General features: G+C 49.1%; 1 protein-coding gene across 4 annotated transcripts in view; it reads right to left on the minus strand.

Moving 5' to 3' along the window:
- Positions 1–20,037, minus strand: part of ADAP1 (ArfGAP with dual PH domains 1) — a 37,144-nt gene that overhangs the window by 2,227 nt on the left and 14,880 nt on the right. For all 4 annotated transcript variants that reach the window (XR_014933778.1, XM_085513852.1, XM_015876523.3 and 1 more), the window contains 6 exons: positions 5,086–5,198; positions 4,126–4,272; positions 1,582–1,665; positions 1,143–1,205; positions 681–752; positions 266–494 (listed from right to left, as the gene is read on the minus strand). Coding sequence is in view for 3 of the 4 variants with exons in the window: in XM_085513852.1 (XP_085369978.1) it covers positions 266–494; positions 681–752; positions 1,143–1,205; positions 1,582–1,665; positions 4,126–4,272; positions 5,086–5,198 (708 nt within the window). In the remaining variant the exon portion in view is untranslated. The remainder of the gene's footprint in view (positions 1–265; positions 495–680; positions 753–1,142; positions 1,206–1,581; positions 1,666–4,125; positions 4,273–5,085; positions 5,199–20,037) is intronic.

The raw sequence follows: 20,037 nt of genomic DNA on the forward strand, positions 1-20,037 counted from the left end.
AAATCCAAGTTAAAGCTGTGGGTACAACCCCAACAAGGACAGCCTGGCCCTGTGGGTCTGATTGTCCTCAACGCTGGGTGACAACAGGTTCTGAAGTTCCTTCCAACCCAACCATTCTATGGTCCTACAACACCACCGCCCCTCCACCAAGCACAGAGCCTTGCAGAGGAGTCACCCCGTCCCCCCTCACCCCCATCCATCCATCCCCTACTCCAACCAATGGGAAATGAAGGGGCTGAGGGCTCCAGACCTCGTGAGCACACACCTGCGTATTCCTGAGGCAGCATTGGCCTGCTGATAACTTTCTGGAAGGTGGTGATCCACTCCAGCTGGTCGTCCTCCGTCTCGCAGGCAAAGAGGAATTTCCTGTCTGGGGTGACGATGGTGATGCCGTGCTGCCAGTGATTTCCCTGTGTGGATGGTGGGAGCCCTTCCAGGACTTTGTAGCTGTTTTCCTTGCTCCCAATGAACACTTCCCCTCTTGCAAAGGCATCCTAGAAGACAGCAGCCGGGAGCACAGAGTGCAGCAGCTGAGACCAAAAGCATCACAGCCCCATGGAGCCCTCCACCAGCAGCAGCCCAGACCCAGCAACACAGAATCCTAATGCATTCTGCTGAGCATCAGCCTGGGCTTTACTGCAGACCATACCCTGGATGCAGCCCAGGCCCCTTTGTCTTACCAGGGGATCCTTGAAATACATGAGCCTTCGGTCATCCATGGTGAACCATCGCTTCTTGAATCCTTCTGTTTGCTGCAGAGTCAGACAGTGCTCAATTACACACCGAAGTATGAAGTGCTTTGCTTATCGAATGCAGCCTGGCAGTATCAGGGCACTGGGGCAGTCTTGGGTGGTTTGGAGGACCCTGCTGGGCAAGGGGTGGCTGGGAAAGGCAGTTGAGACCAGGTGGGTCTGCAGTGATGGCCAGAGAACAGGGGAATTGCACTGGGTTCATCTGTGAGATGTTTCTGGATTCATTATCTTTTGGTTCCAAACCCAAACTTCAGTGTGTATTAATGTGCTTACAGTGTTAAGGCTTCACTTCTGCAGAGAGGACAAGCCTGTCCCACCAGCAGACCCTTCCCCATCCCATACAGAGCAAGCCTTGGTTTTGGGGGTGTTGCAGAAACACTTATAGCTTACCTTGGGGCCCGTTTTCTCCATGTACCCCTCCTTCAGGTAGTTTCTAGAGAGCTTTGGCACCAGCTGGAGCAACCAAGCAGGAGAGAAATGAGAGCACAGCATCAGCTGGAGGCAGTTGGAGGCACCTGCCCAAACACACCGACCCCTCTACCATCAGATCTCAACCAAGTGGTTGGCAGTTCCATACAGGTGAGCCAAGCACAGGTCCCACAATGGGCTGATGAGGTTCTCCCTTTGGCCTTTAGCATTCGGCTCATTTAACCCTTAATCTGAACGAGGTCTGAAGCCCCTCACATCACAGTCATTTTGGCACAGTAATTACACAGCAGATGCTGAAGGACAGAGTGTTCCCCAGAGCTTTCCTGCTTGATAACAAGATGCTTGATAACAAGATGCTAAAAAGAAGGCAAAAAAAAAAAAAACGATTTGGAAAACTTACATCAGCATCACTGGCTCCAGGAAATGCCACTTGTAAGTAATGGAAACGTGCAGCACGAATGGCATTGAACCAATCCACTATTTCCTAATCAGAGGAACAGAAAGCAGTGAGCACCTGCACACAGCAAAGCAACGCCATCCTGCTGCACTGCAGCTCTCCCATCCCTCTTGTCCCAGTGCCCTGAGTGCAGTTTGGTGCTAAACCTCAAAAAACAACAAGAACCCAAACAAACAAAAACCCAAAAACCCAATTAGATGATCTGGTAGCGCTTCTCATCTCCATCTGCTCCTGTTTAAGTCGGGTGTGGGAGGGGGAAGGTCAGCAGAGGGAAATCCAGCTGGTGGCTCTGAAATGAGACTTCAGGTGATCCCGGAGCCATCGCTCAGGATTAGCAGAGCCTGAAGTGCTGGGGAGCTCAGGAGGAGCAGCAGAACGCACAGCACCATGGGCAGGGTGATTGGCAAAGAGCTGGTGAGACCCAGCGTGGAGATGGCAAGCCCAAAGGTGAACTCAGTCCTGTAAATGTGGGTTTCTTTCCCCCTCACTGCATCCCCTCTGCACACAGATGCAAATCCAGGTTGGCAGCTCCACCACCTGCTCCCCATCCCCAGCCTCTCCCCCCTGAACACAAGTCCAACTTGAGGTGCTCAAAAAATGGTCTGTGGTATCCACATCTATCCTTAACAGCGCCATCCAGTGTTCTGCTCTGCCTGGTTAACCTACTTCATAATGAGAGAGGAGAAAACATACCAGGGCACACACACACAGTGCTCTGGAAAACTCTGACCTACTTGTCTGAGCTTTTACTTATCACTTGCTTTTCTATCTTAAGCAGCTAAGCAGACCCCAGATAGCAGTACAAAGAGGATCAGCCAGAGGAACTGGCTCCTGAAGTTAATGATGACCATTACAGGCTGGAGGCAATGGAAAAGAAGCTATAACGTTAAAGAGGTGATGATTCACACAGTCACCAACTGGAAGGCAACTCTGACTTCATGATGTGCTGCATGGGGGTCACCTCCCCGACCAGCAGGTCCTGCCATGCAGGGCCACCTTTGCCTGCTCTGAAAGCTCCTGTTATAGCTCAGGAACGTCAAGCACTCATTTGTCCAGAACAGACTGAAAGATATTGGTTTGCACAAAGAGAGGCCTTTCCCGGAGATGCAGTCTGCCTCTGAGGATGCTAAAGATGATGGTCACCCTGGGGATGGCAGCAGCACACGGCAGCGGGCTGAGCTGCTCCTGTGATGGCTCCAGGAGAAGTCCTGCAGAGGGAGCTTCAGCCCCGGGCAGGAGCTCAGTGTGGTGAGAAATCAGCTCCAGCACTCGGTGTGTGCCTGCAGCCCTCCCAATATTGCTGCCTTCAGCCAGCAGAGCGGGTCCCAGTGTGCAGAGCCTGAGAAATGGAACTCCAGCATCCCTCTCTCCTCTGCTCCCCACCTGCAGTTCAGGCCATCCAAAGGCTGAGTGCCCTTTAACAAACTGTTCTCTCAGCAGAACTGAGCCTGACGAGGCTTTGTTGGCACTGGAGAACGATGCCAGGTAGAAACCTGGGTCTGTTCTTGCTGTTAAATGGCCACAGAGTGCAATGCACGCAGCTGCATTGCTCCAACCAGCTGTGAGCGCTCACAGACACTGAAAGCTCCTCAGCTCCTCCCACACACAACAGGTACATTGCTCTTCATTTCAAAGGAGCTCAGCACAACTGTTGAACCAGAAACCCCCTCAATGACAATGAAGTAATCACCTGAGAGCACTTGTGCCCACCACACAAAAGGAAGCACAGAAAAATGCTTCTGCTGGTACGACCTGGTTACTTGAAATCTGCATCTTGGGTTCCTTCCACATGTATTTTCAAGCTACAACCCTCATTATGCATCACTGCATCCCATGGCTGTGATGGAGACTGGCACTTCACTGCACAGGTAATAAGGGATGGGGTGTCTCTTCAGCCTGGGATGGCTCACCCCAATGGTCTCGGTCCATCTGGTGATGAGCACATCCTAAGAAGCCTTCAGTTGCATACAGCTCCCCATCCTGCAATGCTCTGGGGCAGCAGCGCTGCTCACAGCAGCTGCCTGCAAGCCACAAACCACTGCTTCCACGTGGGCATCTGGCAGAAAAATCAGCTTTTTCAACCCAAAAAACACAAAAGTCTGACTGTCACAAACCACAGACAGAAGCACAATGGTGAGATGCAGCTTCTCCAGGAAAGAGCTCCTTCCTTTGGCTTCTGTTTAACTTCTGGCCATGAAGCCATGACATATACTGCATCACTGCAGCACAGCCCTGCAAGCACAGCGGCTTCACTTGTGCTGACCCCTTGGACACACTATGGGACTCTCCTCTCACTGCAAAGGCTGTTGTGTTCCACGTCCTCCCTGGGCAAACAACAGCCCCACATTCCTGAACACTCTATTGATTTCCACATTATGAAGCCCCACAGTTCACAGCTGGGTTACAGACAGGTGGGACCCAGCCTGGCCGCATGCAGCACCATCCCCCAAGAGCACACACAGGGCCCTGTTACCCCCATGAACTCACCTTGCCATCTTCATGATAGACAAAGATGTTCCTTGTGCTATTGTCCTTCAAGTACGTGATCTGTAGTCCGTGCGGGTTCCCGATTTTTGCAGGCTGGAAAGTTGCATTTAAGTGTTCAATCTTCATAATTGCTTTGGGTTCTTTTGCCTGGAAAACACAGCTGAGTGAGCAAACACCTGAGGATTGGCTTTTAAACCAGAAAGCAGTTTATTGTGTCAGGAAAAATAAACCTCATAATTGAGGGCATTAACTAAAACATGATGCTCAGCCCATAGACCTGCCTAGTGATAACACAACTGAGCCTTTGCTTGGGCACCAATGAATGCTCTCTGCCAACATGGCAGAACACAATGCTGCTCTGCAAAACTCAGCAGAGTTCAAGGAGATAAAGATTTCAGCCCAGAGCAAGACAGATAGGTCAGGTCTCAAAGACAGCAAGGATACTGTGCTAAGAGCAACTTCATGACTCACAGTGTGGTAGCAGAGCAGGTAGCCTCAAGCTACTGGAGCTGACAGCAGCTGAATCCACAACCACTGCTGCAGCCATGATGGGGGCTCTGCCTGAACTGCTCTCAGGGCTCCACTGGAGCTGGAAGCTCGTACAGCTGTGATGGAAGCATCATCCTATTTGAAGGCGATCATTATAGGTACCAGGGAAGACCAAAAGGTCATAAAAACCCTCTGGCTCCCCCCATTATGTGATGCAGAATAGCAGAATGCCCATCCAATAATCAATCACAAGGGCAGTTTTCATGGTAATGGCTCTGTATCTCCATTCCAGTACATGAAATCTGCACCACTGAGAGCACATCCTGCACAGCAAGGCAGCCAACTGGGCTGTGCTCCACCCCCCGTGGACACAACACCTATGGAAACTCCAGAACCTACCAATAAAAACCAAGTCCCATCAATGCCCTCATAGCACAACTCCCCACCCCCGCAGCAGCCCCAGGAACTCACATCGTTCTTGTTGAAGTATTTCAGTGCACCTTCCCTCTCCGACAGCACAAACTTTCTGCTCAGGAACTGCCCGTTGTCCCGGCCACGCTTCCATAGAAACCCTTCTCGGTACCCTGCAGCACAGAGAGCTGCCATTGAGTAAAGGGGCAGGGAAGGAAAAGGAGAAGAGCTGCCTCCCATTTGTCCGAGGCAGAACTACACACAACTCCTATGGAAAAAAGCTGTTCCCTTTCCTGTGGTTTCAGTCCATTCAGATTTTTGGCTCAGGCTCTCAGGAGGTAAAACTCTCAAGCTGTACATTTACAATGACTTACTGCTTTGTTTTTAACACCTGGATGTGAGGATGTGCAGAAAACCTCCACCCAAAGCAGCTCTTCAGGCCGCAGTCCATATGACGTGCAGTAATGCAGGATTCGTTCATTAAAAACAAATTAAAAGATGCACAGAAATCCCCCAGCCAACCCTCAGGGCTCACTCTGACAGTACAGACTGAATGTCTCCATGCCATAAGAAATGCATAGACACGGACACACTGCATCAGGGCAGACAAAGTAAGAATGGCACAGACAACAGCTAATGATACCAACTGAAGAGAAAGTGCCTGCCTGGCCATCCTGCCTCTGCTGACAGTCAGAAATACCACTTTCTTTCACTTGGATGTATGAAATCCTCTGCAAAATGCTCCCTCCAGATCCTCAGAGACCTTTGCTGAACGCGAGGCAAAGCCGTCAGCATTTGGCATCAATAAGTGCTGTGGCAAACGCTGTGCTGCTGTGAATGCTGGATGCCAAGTGCCTCAGCACTATGGGCTGCACAGCAGGCTGCTGGCACACAGCGCTGCCAATGGGCTCATCGCTGGGTGCAGATGTAAGCAATGGAAATATTTAAAGCTGTCAGCAGTCCTTCCCTTGGCTCTTCTTTTAATATGGGTCACACGTTGCAGCAGGGCTTTCTTTTAAAGCATGAAGTTCCCCTTAGAGCCCTGCAGTACAGAACACACTCTCTGGGTACTCAGGGCACTGACATCCAGTGGCAGCACAGCACAGACACCAGCCCAGCAACCTGAGCACCAAACCCAGAGATGTCGGGGGCATTACAAGGGCAGAACTTACCCTGCACAACCAACCACCCTCCAGGCTTTGGAGAGACCCCTCCAGAGCCACAAGAAGCACTGAAGAACTTTTCCCAACAACAAAATACAACCAACCTCTAGGAAGGCACTCACAGCATGAGAAAGAAACACACAGAGCAAAATCATCCTTGGTCTGAGCAAGTGGAAGCAGCAAAACGAGCCCAGGGCAGCAGTGCTGGCTGACCCCTTCTTACCACCTCTATGGCACACGTTAATTCCCCCAGCGTAGGGAACACCACCATTCTGACAGGCTGTGCCAGCAGAACAACTGCGTGCTCAATAGTGGCTGAAGATGACAGAGCTGAATAGGGATAAGGGCTGTATAACGTGGGGCTGACAGCAGGCACAGGCAGCAGATTCTGCCCGGCTGACATGGTTACCAAATGGAAGATTTGCTTAACACAACGGAGATGCTGGTGGGTAGAAACCTCTTAGAAATACACCCACCTGTGTTAGCTCAGCTCAGCTCTCAGCTGCACAAGCCCTGGCTGAGGGTTGCCTTCATTCATTCATCCAAAGTGCTTTGCTATGAGTATCCAAATGGCACAGGGCGCCCTGTTTCTCTTCTCTGCAATAACATCTATTGTATTTTCTCTTAACACAATTAAAAAAGAAGAAAAGAATGCTGGCACTTTCCAGAACCAGAGCATCTGCACAAGAGCTCCTGGCTGCTCTGACAAAGCCAGCTGCTAACTTTGCTGTATTTCGGCACAGATTTCTTTTAAATCCTTTGCTTGCTTCTTTTCTTTCCTCCTTCCTCCCTCCAGGGCTGTGTCCTCAGGAGCTGCTCCTGCGCTCTGCCCAAACTTGCTGCCTGCGCCCCTGTCAATGCTGATAAACATAAAACACAACGAACTGGATGTGAACTGAACATGAACTCATCCAGCTTCCCCGGGCAATCAGTATGTCAGCAAGACACGGCCTCAACATCCTGATCTAAAAGACAGCACAAACGGCTGGAGAAGGTGTTGAGGAGCAGAACTGCGGGATGCTGGAGATGCAGAGCTCCTACTGCATGTATCAGAGCCCCTCCTCACATCAACATCCCGGGATGCCCTGCCTTAGCAACAGCTTCCAGTTCAGAGCTATCCAGCCAAACCCATCATCAGGGCTGCTCTCATGATGATGAAGCAAAACAGCCAGCAGCACAGCTCTGGGGCACACAGCACCTGCTGTGCTCAGCCACCAGCACACAGCCATGAGTGCCAAGGGGACACTTGGCGAAGACCAGCACTCTAGAAATAACACGCTATGGGTTGTTTGGTGTTGGGCAGTTCTGGCACAAACCTGGCTTTTAAAAACCCATTGAGAAGTTGTGAGAGTTGGCCAACAAATGGCACGCACATAACCAGAAATCACACCCCAGAATTGACCCACTGTGTCATTTCCAAGGTAAAATGAGGAATCACCACTTCTACACTCTTTTCACCACCACATCTTAAGCTCCTCAGAGGAAGGAAAACGAGGTCATCACACTGATTGCACAGAAACAAGACGGCCTTGTGCCAGCTGTGCTGAGTGCATGTCTGCAGCTTCTGAACACAGCCAGACCCCTTCAGGTGCTTCAGCCTAACCCAGCTTTATCACAGTGCCACAGAGGAAGCAAGTGAGAGGATTTGCTACGAAGACAGCCTGGCATAGATAGCATCTTCCCACCCAACTTCCTCCAGCCATTTGTTCAAGTTCCCTATTTTCAAGAAGACGAATATCACCACTTCCCCAGCGTCAGAACCCTGGTATTGCACATTGTTACTGATAAGGTTTTTAGTCCCTCTGTGCATGTGGATTATAGGAAGTACCCAAAATTACTCTTTCAGTTTCAGCCTTTGTTCTCAGAGAACAAGAAACGAATCTGAAAGAGGGTGATCAGATCCAGCATCCACCGGCTGGAGAAAAGAACACATGCTTGGACTTTGCTTTCTCTCATCCCACATAAAGTATTCTAAACTTGGAATTAAACTCTATCTGTTCTCTGGTCTCTTTGGTGCTCAAACTGCTATTTCAGCTGGGAATGGAGGCACCACTTGTTTCTATGATGGTCAGTGGTATAACAGGGCCTGGTGCAAGGCTTTGAGGAGAAACATTCACCTACCCCAAACCAGGCATAGTAATAAAGGCAGCACTACACCAAGGAACAAATGCACTACTGTGCTTCTTTCTCTCCTGGTCTCACTGCCAGACTGAGCATAGAAGGCTGAAAGAGAGGAAAACATTTGCTCATACATACAATCCAAGAGCAACTGTACTTTCCTCGAGTTCAAGCAGGGCACCTCCACCTCCAGAAATAGGTTCTCCTTCCTCCCAGCAGTCAGACAAAGTGCTCTGACCCCAATTCAGAGCTCTGTAGATGAAGAAGATTTAAACGTAACTACATCACATCGCTTTGCTGCTAAAATTACAGGGTGCACATCACCACTTCTGCACGTCAGAAGCAGAGCCATCTGCTATATTAACATCATAAGATGTTAATTAAACCAGAATGAGAGAGAGGAACTCGCTGAGATGACGTGCCAGCTCGTTCTGCGAGGTTAAGGAATGGCGTAATTGTTTGGAGCGGCTGAGTGGAGAATCCCTGACACTGATGTCACAGCCTCCTTTTAGCACAAAGGATCTGAAGGATATTTCTTTCAATAAACCGTTTTGTCCATAATCAGAGATCTGGACAGAGAAAGTGACACGTTCCATGCTTTCCCAATGGAACAGACTCTAAACAACACCCCAGAAAGAACTGCAAACCTCTTGTTTGGCTACAACAGTGTAAATTGTTCAGTTTGATTGCTTTAAGCGATAGCATTTCTTTGTGCTCTGGAAGCAAAAGTGGCAAATGGGCACCTGTTGAGTGACCCTGCAATGCAGACAGTGTCTTTGCACCATGGAGGTAATCTCTTGGTGTGCCCTATGCCGGGATGTGTGCCTGGCACATCTCACGTCCTGCCAAGTGGGACTTCTCCATTCTGCAGCACTGGCAGCAGTTCCACCCTTCAGACACCTCTTCAACACACCCCAAGAGAAAACATCCCCAACCCATTACACGCAGGATCCACCACGTGCCGACCCTGACTGCGTGCACACATTATAGAGAGGAGAATTTCCCAGCTCTTAATCAATCAGTGCTCGCCTAACGAGCACTTAACATGCAAATTACCTTTCCTAAAAGGCCATTTTGCAGAGCAAGGTTTCTTGCTGCCATCCAGTCTGCCTCTGCTGCCATCCAGGAGCTCATAAAACAATTATTGTCCTGCTGCATTGTAGCGCCTCAGCTATGGATGCAAGCAGCTGATTAGATTGATTGCTTCCACAATACCCAATTAACCCACTCACTCTGCAAGTGATTGACTTAATCAAAGGCAATTAGCGCTTGAATGGCTACATCACACACAAAGCCGGGATTTAGGTGATGATTGAGACAACACTTCCAGACCTCATGTTGGCCTTCCAGGGGAAAACATCCCTATTAACGCCCAACTCTTGGTATTTAACGTACCAAGGAGTACCTGAAACCATGGCTGGTAGTTTCGGGTGGCACACAAGGAGCAAGGACAGCGACCAAGGGAGCGATGCCATGCACTACTGCTGGGGGAACCTCACCAATGCCAACGTTCCCTTTTTCCCCCCTTCTCACTCCTGAGGACTGGCAGCACCAACCAGATGAGAAAGACCTCAGTGGATGATTCCTACCTGAACTCTTACAAGGTGACTTCTCCCACATCATAAAAGAGATGCACAGAGAAACAGGTGGAGATCCACTACCAAAGCAGTGCAGAAATACAGGTAGCACTGCCCTGGGGAACTGCTCTGCCTCTGATCAAACCTCACAGAGCCTGCCCGGCTCTGTACAGCACAGCACAGCCAAGGCAAAGCCTTACAATGGGTCAGTCAGGGAGAGAATCCCACTCCCCCTAAGATAAAGGATAGAGAATTTCGTACAATCATCCCTGGGACAACCCACACGCTGGGGATCAGTGTGTGAAGCAGGGCCAAACACGTTGCCTCTGCAGAAAGAAATCCATGGGACTGAGCTGAACAGTGCATCCAGGTCCTGAGTTTGATGGAAAAACAGAAAGTCTGTCCCCATACATGGTGTGTGGTATTTACATGCAAGGTCAGTCCCTGGGTTTCCAGGCTCTTTTACTGTCACGCACTTGCATTGCTGGCACACAGCTGAAAATCCAAATTGCTTCTAAGCAAAGCCCCAATAATAAAGCCAAAATCCATTAAGCTTGTGATGTTTGCCGCCATTTAAATCTGATTAAAATCATTCATGACACCACTAAGCCTAACAGTCAGAAAACACTCCTGTCAATTCCGATGTTTCCCAGTGTAATCCAGACCCCTTTCTTTCACTGAGCTGTCAGCTAAAGGGAACCATAATAAGAGATTATAAACCTAATCCAGCTTCCTAAGCTGTTTTTAGCCTGTTTCTTTAATCACATGCTATCGTTCCCTACGGAGTAGCTCTCAGGTGACAAAGATGTTCATACAGCCTTTAATGCTCCCTGAAGGTATCTTGGATGGGATCGCATCACACCTTGCCTGGGAGAGAGCAACCAAACTGAGATACATGGGGACAGAGGGGTGGCAACCTTGGGATGAATGCAGGTGGGGATGGAGGTGCAAAGGATACTCAGCAGAGAGAAACTTCCACTGGATACAGTGAGTAAAGCTGCTCTCCCAATTAGCGCTCCCTTCCCTGAAAACACTATGGAGGAATGAACAGTGGGGGATTATAACGAGGCATAATATCCCCAAGTCTTTACCTGACCTCTGTAGGCAGAGCAGGTTTGGCTTGCACTGGAGAAAATAGAGCTGCATCCTCCCTTTTATCAGTTTACTTCATAACTGATCATCGATACAGTACAGCTTCCCTGGTAACTTAATTACGGAGCAAGCGTTTACATACTGAAGATAAGGCAATAGTTAGCTGCTGCAGTGCAATGAGATTGTATCTGTATTGAGAGGTTAAAACCCTCTGCTACAGAGCACGTCTTTACTGGAAGCCTTGTGCTTGTGTTACTGAGAATTGAACGTGGAATCTAATTGTACTTGGAAATCAAATGCTTCCTCCTTGAGTGGCATTCCTGCACGGCCACCTGGGAGCTGCCGGCTGCTCAGAGAACACCACTTACAGGTAAGTAACCTTCACGTCTTCATCTGTGAATCCAGTCTGCTATTACAAAAAGGCAGATGAAAGCTGAGAGGTTGGCAGTGTGATGCTCATCCCTTTTACCAGCGCTGAATGCATTTGAGGTCTGATTGAGAGGGATTCCGGGAGAGAAGACATTTAAAGATAGGTACACAGCACCAAGTCATGGCAGCTTCCCTACAACAGCAGCATTACTCTGCTGCAAGCTGAAGTTATAGTGCAAAAGCCCAAACCAGAGATCGGGGCAGGACACGAGCATCCCAGCAAGTCCTCCCTGCAGTCACTGAGCAACGAAGCACACAAAAGCTGCTCAGAAGGATGCACTGGCAAGAAGGAAGCTGAGGCGTGAGGACTGCAAGAAAACACTGAACTTTAAATGCCCAAAGCCCCACTCAGTGCTGATGGAGATGGGCAGCATTCCCAACCTCAGGGCGCACCACAGATGGGCTGTGCTGAGCTGTGCACTGCTGAGGCTTTGGCTCCAAATGACTGCAGAGCTCCAGGCAGCACCTGAAGGCCTGGGCTTCCCAAAGGTCACAGAAAAAGCCAAAATACGTTCCAAGCCCTAAAGAGTTTTGGATGGATTTTTTATCTCCCACACTAGCAAATAAAACCTCAGCATGGGCGGCTGCTCCCCTCCATCAACCCAAGCAAGGATGAGAGGAACTTAACTGCTGACCAGAGCTTTGCTGCAGCCAGAGAAGTTCATCGCTGTAACTTCAAAGCGGTTTAGGATCCTCTCTCCAGGGCATCCTGCTCTGAAACATTGCCCTCACACAGGCTGTGCTGCAACATGACCATAACTCAGGGAAGCCCGTCCTCACACACACATTGTTCCTCTTTGTTTGCTTGGAATAGAAATCCAAATGGCTGTGAGCACATCTGCTGCAGTGCTAACAGCTCCTGATCATCTATTATTGAGCATTCGACACATTCACAGTCAGGGCTATTGCTTTAGGCAGGGAACGGAGAACTTTTAGTTTAGGGCTCATTGCTCTCCCAGCTGCCCCAGAAAACCCTGATTTGGATGCTCCCAGTGCTGTGGGATCAGCAGCACAGCCACAGCCTGAAGGGGATGTTTGCACACATCTGGACATCGGCTTTACTGAAGCTGCTGCCCCTCAGCCCCATAGCAGGGTGGGCCCACTTTACGAACTCCTGTAATTGCATAAATCTGGGCTCAATCCTGGCCTGAATAAATCATTGAGCAAGATTCCCACCAACATCACTACACTAAAATTCCCCCTTCCAGTCTCCTCAATGTGCGTAAGGTTGAATTGACCCCCTGCAGTGCACCTCTCTGGCCTTTCAGATGGTTCCGGGGATATGCTGCTGTTAGCAGTGTGCCACACCACCACGACCCTCAAGGGCTGCTCTCACAGAGCTATGGAAGCAAACCAGGACGATGCACGCAGCTGCTTCACACTCACCCTGACCACAGCAACACCTTTAGAAACAGTCCCACCAGGAGAGCCATGGAAGCACCCACCAGTCCCATTTTGCATTCAACAGAGGATGTGGACAGTTCTCCCTCTGCTTCATCCAAGATTACAAGGGGAAAACTCAGACAAGCTTGTCAGCGGGAGAAAACACAACACACACGTCTGCTGCTCCTTCTTTACACAACCATTATTGCAGCACAGCTGGCTGTGAAGCAGCTCTTTGCTGAAGGTCTGATAAACTCACCCATAGCAGCTGACCTGCTCCCCCATGCAGCACTTCTCTGCATCAGATGCCAAACCTTCCCCATCCCTCCACAGCATTACAGAACACACAGCACTTTATTTTAGGAGCACAGAATTATGAAACCCGCCATGGAGACGGGCTGGTGCTGAGCAGAAAGGCTTGAAGAAGTGCTCACACTTCTCAGCTGAGCCTGATTTAAGGCTCAGCAACAACATCCCAGGCAAACTCCAGAAAAAGACATGACATCACTCTGCAAAAATGTTCTTTATCTGGTGAGAGACAGAAAGTGCCTGGCCCTGCACAGGTCTCCAACACAGAACGGATCTTTAATAGCAATTCGATTAAGCTCAGATGAGCTGCCATGAAACCAGCGCTTTCCATGCACTGAGTTACAGCTCACTTCCTCCCCATCCCCACCCCTCTGCTACCCAAGATGCTGCAGCAACCTTCTGGCCCCAGGGCACTGCGCTATGAAAGCTCTGCAGAGATCAGGACACAGAGAACTGCTTTCAGAAACCTTCAGATGCAGAAAGGACCACCTCCATTATTCTTAATCCAGAAGCATGGAGAACCAGTCTGATTTTTCTCTTTAGCTCTACTCCAGCTAAAACAGATTCATTTATTGACTGTAGAAACCCAAGATCAGAGGAGCAGGCAGTTTGAGCAATGCTAAAATGAAATATTTCAATACTGTCCCAGGCAGAGAAAGCTACTGAGGACTGACATCAGTCACAGCAGTGTTTCATACACCCCATGCTCACCAGGCGGCCTGAGAGCCCAGCTCAGGGACCCCCAGGAACTCCCCATCCCAAAACACAGCGATGCCTTCAGCCCCCAGCGAGCAGCAATCCCATGAGAAACCCAACTAACCCAGCACACACACCTGATGCCAAGCTGACCACAAACTAAGCATCTTCGAGTTGAGTTGACGGATGTAAATCTTTCTGTCTGGGATGATGCAAAATGAAAGAGCATCTCTTACTCACCCTTTGTCTGGATGGGTAAAGAACAAACCCTGACCAAACTATTTGTACAAAGCGCTCAGAGAGAAGAAAGAAAAAAGACCAAACTACAACTATTTAACATTTTATCATTCAGCCTTGTGCACTTGGAGTGAGGTTTGCCACCCATACCATTCTGCCTCCCAATGCTGCTGCTTCAGTTCTTGCAAGAAAGTGGCTGCTGCTGCTAAGTATAGAAGGTTGGATGTTGAAGGCAGCCTGACAGAACCAGCTGTTAACATTACAGCTGGAGCCCCAGGTAGCTGTGAGCAAGCAGCCTCAGCTGTGCCAATGGATCTGCAGAGCCGCATGCCCCGCAGCCAGCAGTGCCAATGCCCCACTCGGCCAACTCCAGCTCTCCCACTCAGAGCTACACATTCTCACCTACTGTTCTGACTGCCCACGTGCTTTAGGGAAGGTGCTTTAGGGAGGCTGAAGCCATCAGCACGTTGCCCTCGCACACCAGCTGTCTTTAAGAGGAACCCTGATTTCCCCTACCCCAGCAATGGGTCACTGCAGCACTCAGGGTCCTTGGAGAGCACAGAGCAGCCCCCAGCCTTTAACCACAGCTCAGACAGAACAGCCAGGAAAAAGTCAAAATGCACCAAAGGCATTTCTAAAATACAAGCTTTTGCATTTGCAGCTTTCTCTGTTGTCTCATGCTGTTGGCACCGGGCATTGCACCTCCCTTTGATTTGAATGGAACCTTCATTAGGCGGTATCACATTTTAGGAGGGGCTGCCGGTGTGAGAATCAGCACTTAACAGCACAGATGGAAAAGCAGCAAAAGGCTGAGTCAGTCCCTGGGCACATGACATTGCACTGCCCTGCCAAAACACAGCCTGCCTGGCACCAGGACACGCAGCACAGGCACATCCCTGTCACCAGGAACAAAAAGAAGACAGCCGTGCTGTGATCACATCCTTCTCTCCAAGTCTGGCTTGCTAAACAGCTCTTTGATGCACCTTGTCTGTGCTGCAGAGAGGTCTGTGTTTGATGTTTAAGCCATTTGTATTGCAAAGCAGCTGCTCCCAGAGCCAGGGCTGTGCAGGCAGCTCTCCAACAGCCCCAGCTCTGCACATTGCCCCGGCTGGGCCCGCTGCTGACATCTGGCTGGAAACCACATGCAGTGCTGCTTTACCTTGGGGATGTTGTTCTGATGGATGCCTCCCCTGTGAGCCCAGCCAGGCGTGCTGACCTGCCCTGTGCCACACTGCCCTCCTGCTGCCCAAAAGGAGCAGTGGTACAGCACACAGGAAGAAGCAGCAGCAGCCATTTGATCTGAAGCAGTGGCTGCATTTTCCTCAAACCATGGAGAGGATGGGGAAAGGTTTCCTGGAGCAGGTGCTGTGTAATGTTAAATGCAGGATTAAACCAGGAAGACATATAAGGGAGACTGTGCGTTGGCAATTGGCCATGCAGATGCTGTCGTGGTCAGGACACAGCATGACATGCAGTGTGTTCCACCTTCCCCACACCATCCCCACCACTGGGTGCCCCCCATCCCCGAAGCACCGAGCAGCAGAGATGCCAACACTTTCAGTCCTGCTGGGGAAAGATGCTCAAGAAGAGCATGCTTTTCTTCCAGACCACAAAACACCACATCTGGGCTCTAAGAAAAACACACACAGAAATCACAGAGTGCCATCACCAGCTGTGACAGCAGCCAGGCCAGCAGGAAGGATGCTGACCAAACATGCTTACCAGCACTGCTCTTCCCATCAATGTTTAGTGCATGACCAGCCTCCCAGCAGTCCAGGCATGGCTATGGAAGAGCATGTGAGCTTTGAACAGGCAATGTGTGCTCAGTGCCATGTCCAGCAGCTCCAGGGCTCAGGAAGGTGCTCCCAAAGCCAGTACCCATGGAGCCTGGCTCCCAGCATGTCACACCTTCCAGCCACTCACAGCTGATGTCAGTTCCAGAGAACAGAAGCTCTCTGTGCCTCTGGCCGCATGAGAAGGAGGCTTCACAGGCTGTTTGCTGGAGGGATGCTTCTGCTTTAACCCTCTCCTGACAAGGGTACACCAGACTGTGGTAACCTTGATATTCAGCTTGGATAAATAAATAAATAAAGCTCTAAAGTAGCTGCATCGTGTTGGCAGACATTCAGGCTTTGCAGTTTCAGTACAGACACCCACATACCCATCTCTGCTGAACATTCTTTGATTATAATCTTGCCTGAGCAAGAGCGCATTCTGCACCTCTGCACCAAGTGGAAATCCACGGGTAATGCTTGCCCTTGAAATGCAAGCAGTGACATCATCTGCAAAACAATTGCACTGTCCTTGCAGGGCTCTGACACTTAGCTCACCCTTCAGCATCTCCCCACTGCTCCAGGTGCACATTCTACTCTTCTATTGGAGTTAGAGACTGAGCAGCCAAGATCTTACAGAGAAAGGCAAGATCGAGCACAGAGATTTGTAATAAGATTTTGCTGAAATCCAGTAAAAGCCCAATAGCAGAAGCAGCTGCTGGGGATTTACTGGAAACCATGATTTAACAGAAAGCAGTAGTGATGCAATCACGATGTGTGCAGCAATACACACTGCACTGTCATGTCTTCCTACCACAAAGCATCTCCCCTCTGTCCACATCTCAGGCATACAGGAATCTGCACCAAGCTCCACAGCATGCCGTGCTGCCCTCATCTGTGCTGCTTTTCATCTCAGTCTCCACATCCATAAAGGACCAGCTCATAGGGATGGCAGAGGGAAGCTAGAAGGGCTGCACCAAAAACATTGGACTGGGATGGATGCTCTGCAGACCACTGAGCACAGCTCACCTTCCTGCTGCACTGCAGCCATGCCTCAGCCTGCCCCAAGAACACGGGATCCAGCAAAGAGGGACACAAGTAGAACGTGCTGGAGCTGAGCTCAGAGCTGAGCTCTAATTCTCAAGCTGTTCAAGCATCAGAAGAGAGTTTCATCCATTTTGCAAGTAACGTCAGATAACAGTGACATTAAAAACCAGCCAGAGCAAAGCAGCAGCTCCACTTGGAGGCTTGTCAGTAGAAATAAATTAACTGGCTTCTTTGTATTGAAAATGTCTCTCCATGGGCGAAGACTGAGGCTCACTAAAGCCTTCTGACAGCTCTGCTGGCCCATCCGTCCTGTGTGCATTGAGGTTAAGTAAAGATTTGCCTTCACACAAACTCCTGACACACTCAGGTCTATGGATGGAGACTACAGATGGAGCTAAGTTGTATCTTCAGAAATCCAAGAAGAAGAGCCCATTATAATTGAGCTTTTCCTAAATTTCTCTGTATGTGATGTTTATCAAGAGTCTCAGTTCACTGGCATTAAGGGAAACGTGCCAGCATAAAAACAGAAGGGGGGAAAGGCTCTTAATTTGCATGGTTCTGTTCTCTTTACAGACACACAGTACAGGATGGGCTTTAAAGACTGCTTATAACATTGCATCCTCCACACGGATTTGAGACCTTTTGGGCATCTTCCACCCCACCCACAAATGAAAGGTGGGCAAATGAGAAGCCCACTAATTTACTGACTGCATTCTGAGGTTGTGAATTCACTGAACTTGGCCATTTCCTGCTCTGATGACAAAACAAAGATGAAAACCCCCAACCACCTTTCCTGCACTCCTGAAAAAAGCTGCAACCCTGCTGCCTTCCTTCTCCTCCCTTCTCTCTGCTCTTTATCTCACAAAGAACCACAGCTCAGAGGACACAGCTCTGTTCAGCCCACCTCTGCCTGCACTGTCAGGTCCCACCATGCACACCAAGCCAAGGGGATGGGGATGACTCACACAGCACTTCAGCCCCTTCACTCCCTTCTCCTTCAGGACTGTGTGCATCAGTGTCTTAACAAACAGCATCCCAATGATGCTTTATTTCCTTGCTCTGATTGTAAGAAACTGGAGAACAGTGTCACCATGGCACTGCTGGCTTGTAGCTGAAACGAGGAAGTGACAGCAGAGGATGAGGTTTGTCAGCTAAAATAATTGGCTTTAAACTGCAACACCGCTTGCCGCTTTGTCTGATCAGGCCCAAAATAAACTGCATTACATCACTGCAGGTCAGGCTGAGCTAATAAGGGTGTCTTTCTCACAGTGAGAAGGAACATATTCACGTTCTGTGCCTTTTCTCTTTGCAGTCTGAGCACCTTCCAACTGCAAATGCTGGGGGGAAAATCAATTCGGATTGCTTCCCAAGTTATGCAAGAGCCACATGGAATAGAAAGTGCACATTAACAGATTCCACTATTTTAGGGCATTCATTTATGCCTCATAATTTACTTTACTATTATCATACTTGGAGACAAATAGCAAATAACACATAAGCAAAGCAGTCCCTGGGGTGTCCAGAGAACACAGTGAGGTGAATAAACACCCTCAGGCAAATGGCACCCTCTGTAGCTACCCAGGTAAAACCAGAGCTCACCCTTCTCAGCCCTCAGTAACGACAGTGAGATCTACTCCATGCCATAAATACATGGAATACAAAGCAGCAGAGGCCAAAGCTATGTGAGGCTGCAGTAACACTATTGTCTCATACTCTGCAGGGCCACCACCCTCAGATATATACCTACCAACCAACCAAGGTCTTCTCTGCCTTCCATCTTCAGCTGGTGCCAGTCTGAATTCCTCCACTGTTTCTATGGGACCTGTGACAATTTGCACCAGTTGAGGAGCTCCAGCCTCCCATGACTAAAGAACAGAAGCAGTGATGCTTGCTAGCATTTGCCTCCTTCCTCGCTGCAAAACGATGCATTCCCATCCTGAATGGAAAATGTCTCAACAGGAAAGAGATACAACAGCATCTGCTGTGAGTAAGGGAGAGCTGCCATTAGCCAGTCCTAGCAGCATGTGATCATAGTGGCATACAGGTTTGGTAGAGGCACGTTTTACCTGTGAATCTGCTCCTGTTATTGACTGCTCTTCCACTGTCTGCAAAATTAACAGCAGTAGATGGGAGCAGTAATTGCAGCAAAGTTGCAGAAAGCTGCACTCAGTGAAGCTGTTGCTTGCACAAAGTTCATCTCATGCTCGCCATCTGTTCACACTGTGCTGGGAAGCAACTACACTCCCATTTGAGCCCGTAAATCACCACTGAACTATCTCAGTGACCCTATTAAATAACAATACATGGCATAAATCATCTCGTAGCAGTACGCACATCTTGTAAATTTGCAGCTCACTGGTGACCTGCTGCTCTTCTGTGCTCGGACTCTTCAAGAAGAACATTGAGTCAGGATCTTCCTCCCCCCAACGAGATGATCCTGCCTTTGCTTAAAAGTTTACAAGTATTTGGTCCAATCTAGAATATCATAATGCTCCAAACCTAAAGCCACTGTTCCATTTTACTTCCTCCATACCTTCCCTTGGTTAACAAAAATCCACCTGGCAAAGAGCAATCAAAATCGAAGTAACTTCAGCAAGGCATTCAGAAGATGTTGCTACAACTGCAGGGGAATACGTCCCAACCTTTCAAAAGCAATCACACAAACCTTTTAACTACCTGGAGTATCAAATTCTAACTCAAGAGCAACTAACAGCAACCTTTGTTTCTAGGAGAAGTCAGTGTCTGTGCCTCATTAAGCTCCTGGAGAAGGGACAATTAGCTGGAGACTGACGGGAATTGAGACAGTTCATTTAATAGAAGGGAAAAAATTAACCTCAAAGACACTAATGTGAGGGTCTTCAAATCAGTTTTACTGTGTTGTTGTACAACAAATTCATCAGCAGCATGAGGGAAAAACACACCGTGTTAATCATGATTACTGGTGTGTAGATAATGCTTTGCCTCATAATGTCTAGGCTAGGACAATCAAATTATTTAGCTCTAATACGAGAGCAGAATTAAGAACTCAAACACATAAAAGGCCATACTTAAGAATCGATAGTGGACCACCGAAGCATTTAATCACTGTTTTACTAATCTTCCTGCACTACCTGAACTCACACCAACTCCTCGCACTAAAATCAATGGTGCCAGCACACTCATTAATGACACCTCATTGGGAAGAGCAAA

This window comes from Coturnix japonica, chromosome 13 (assembly GCF_054131305.1).
Source record: "Coturnix japonica strain WE chromosome 13, WE-NBRP24, whole genome shotgun sequence".
NCBI classification, from domain to species: Eukaryota; Metazoa; Chordata; class Aves; order Galliformes; family Phasianidae; genus Coturnix; species Coturnix japonica.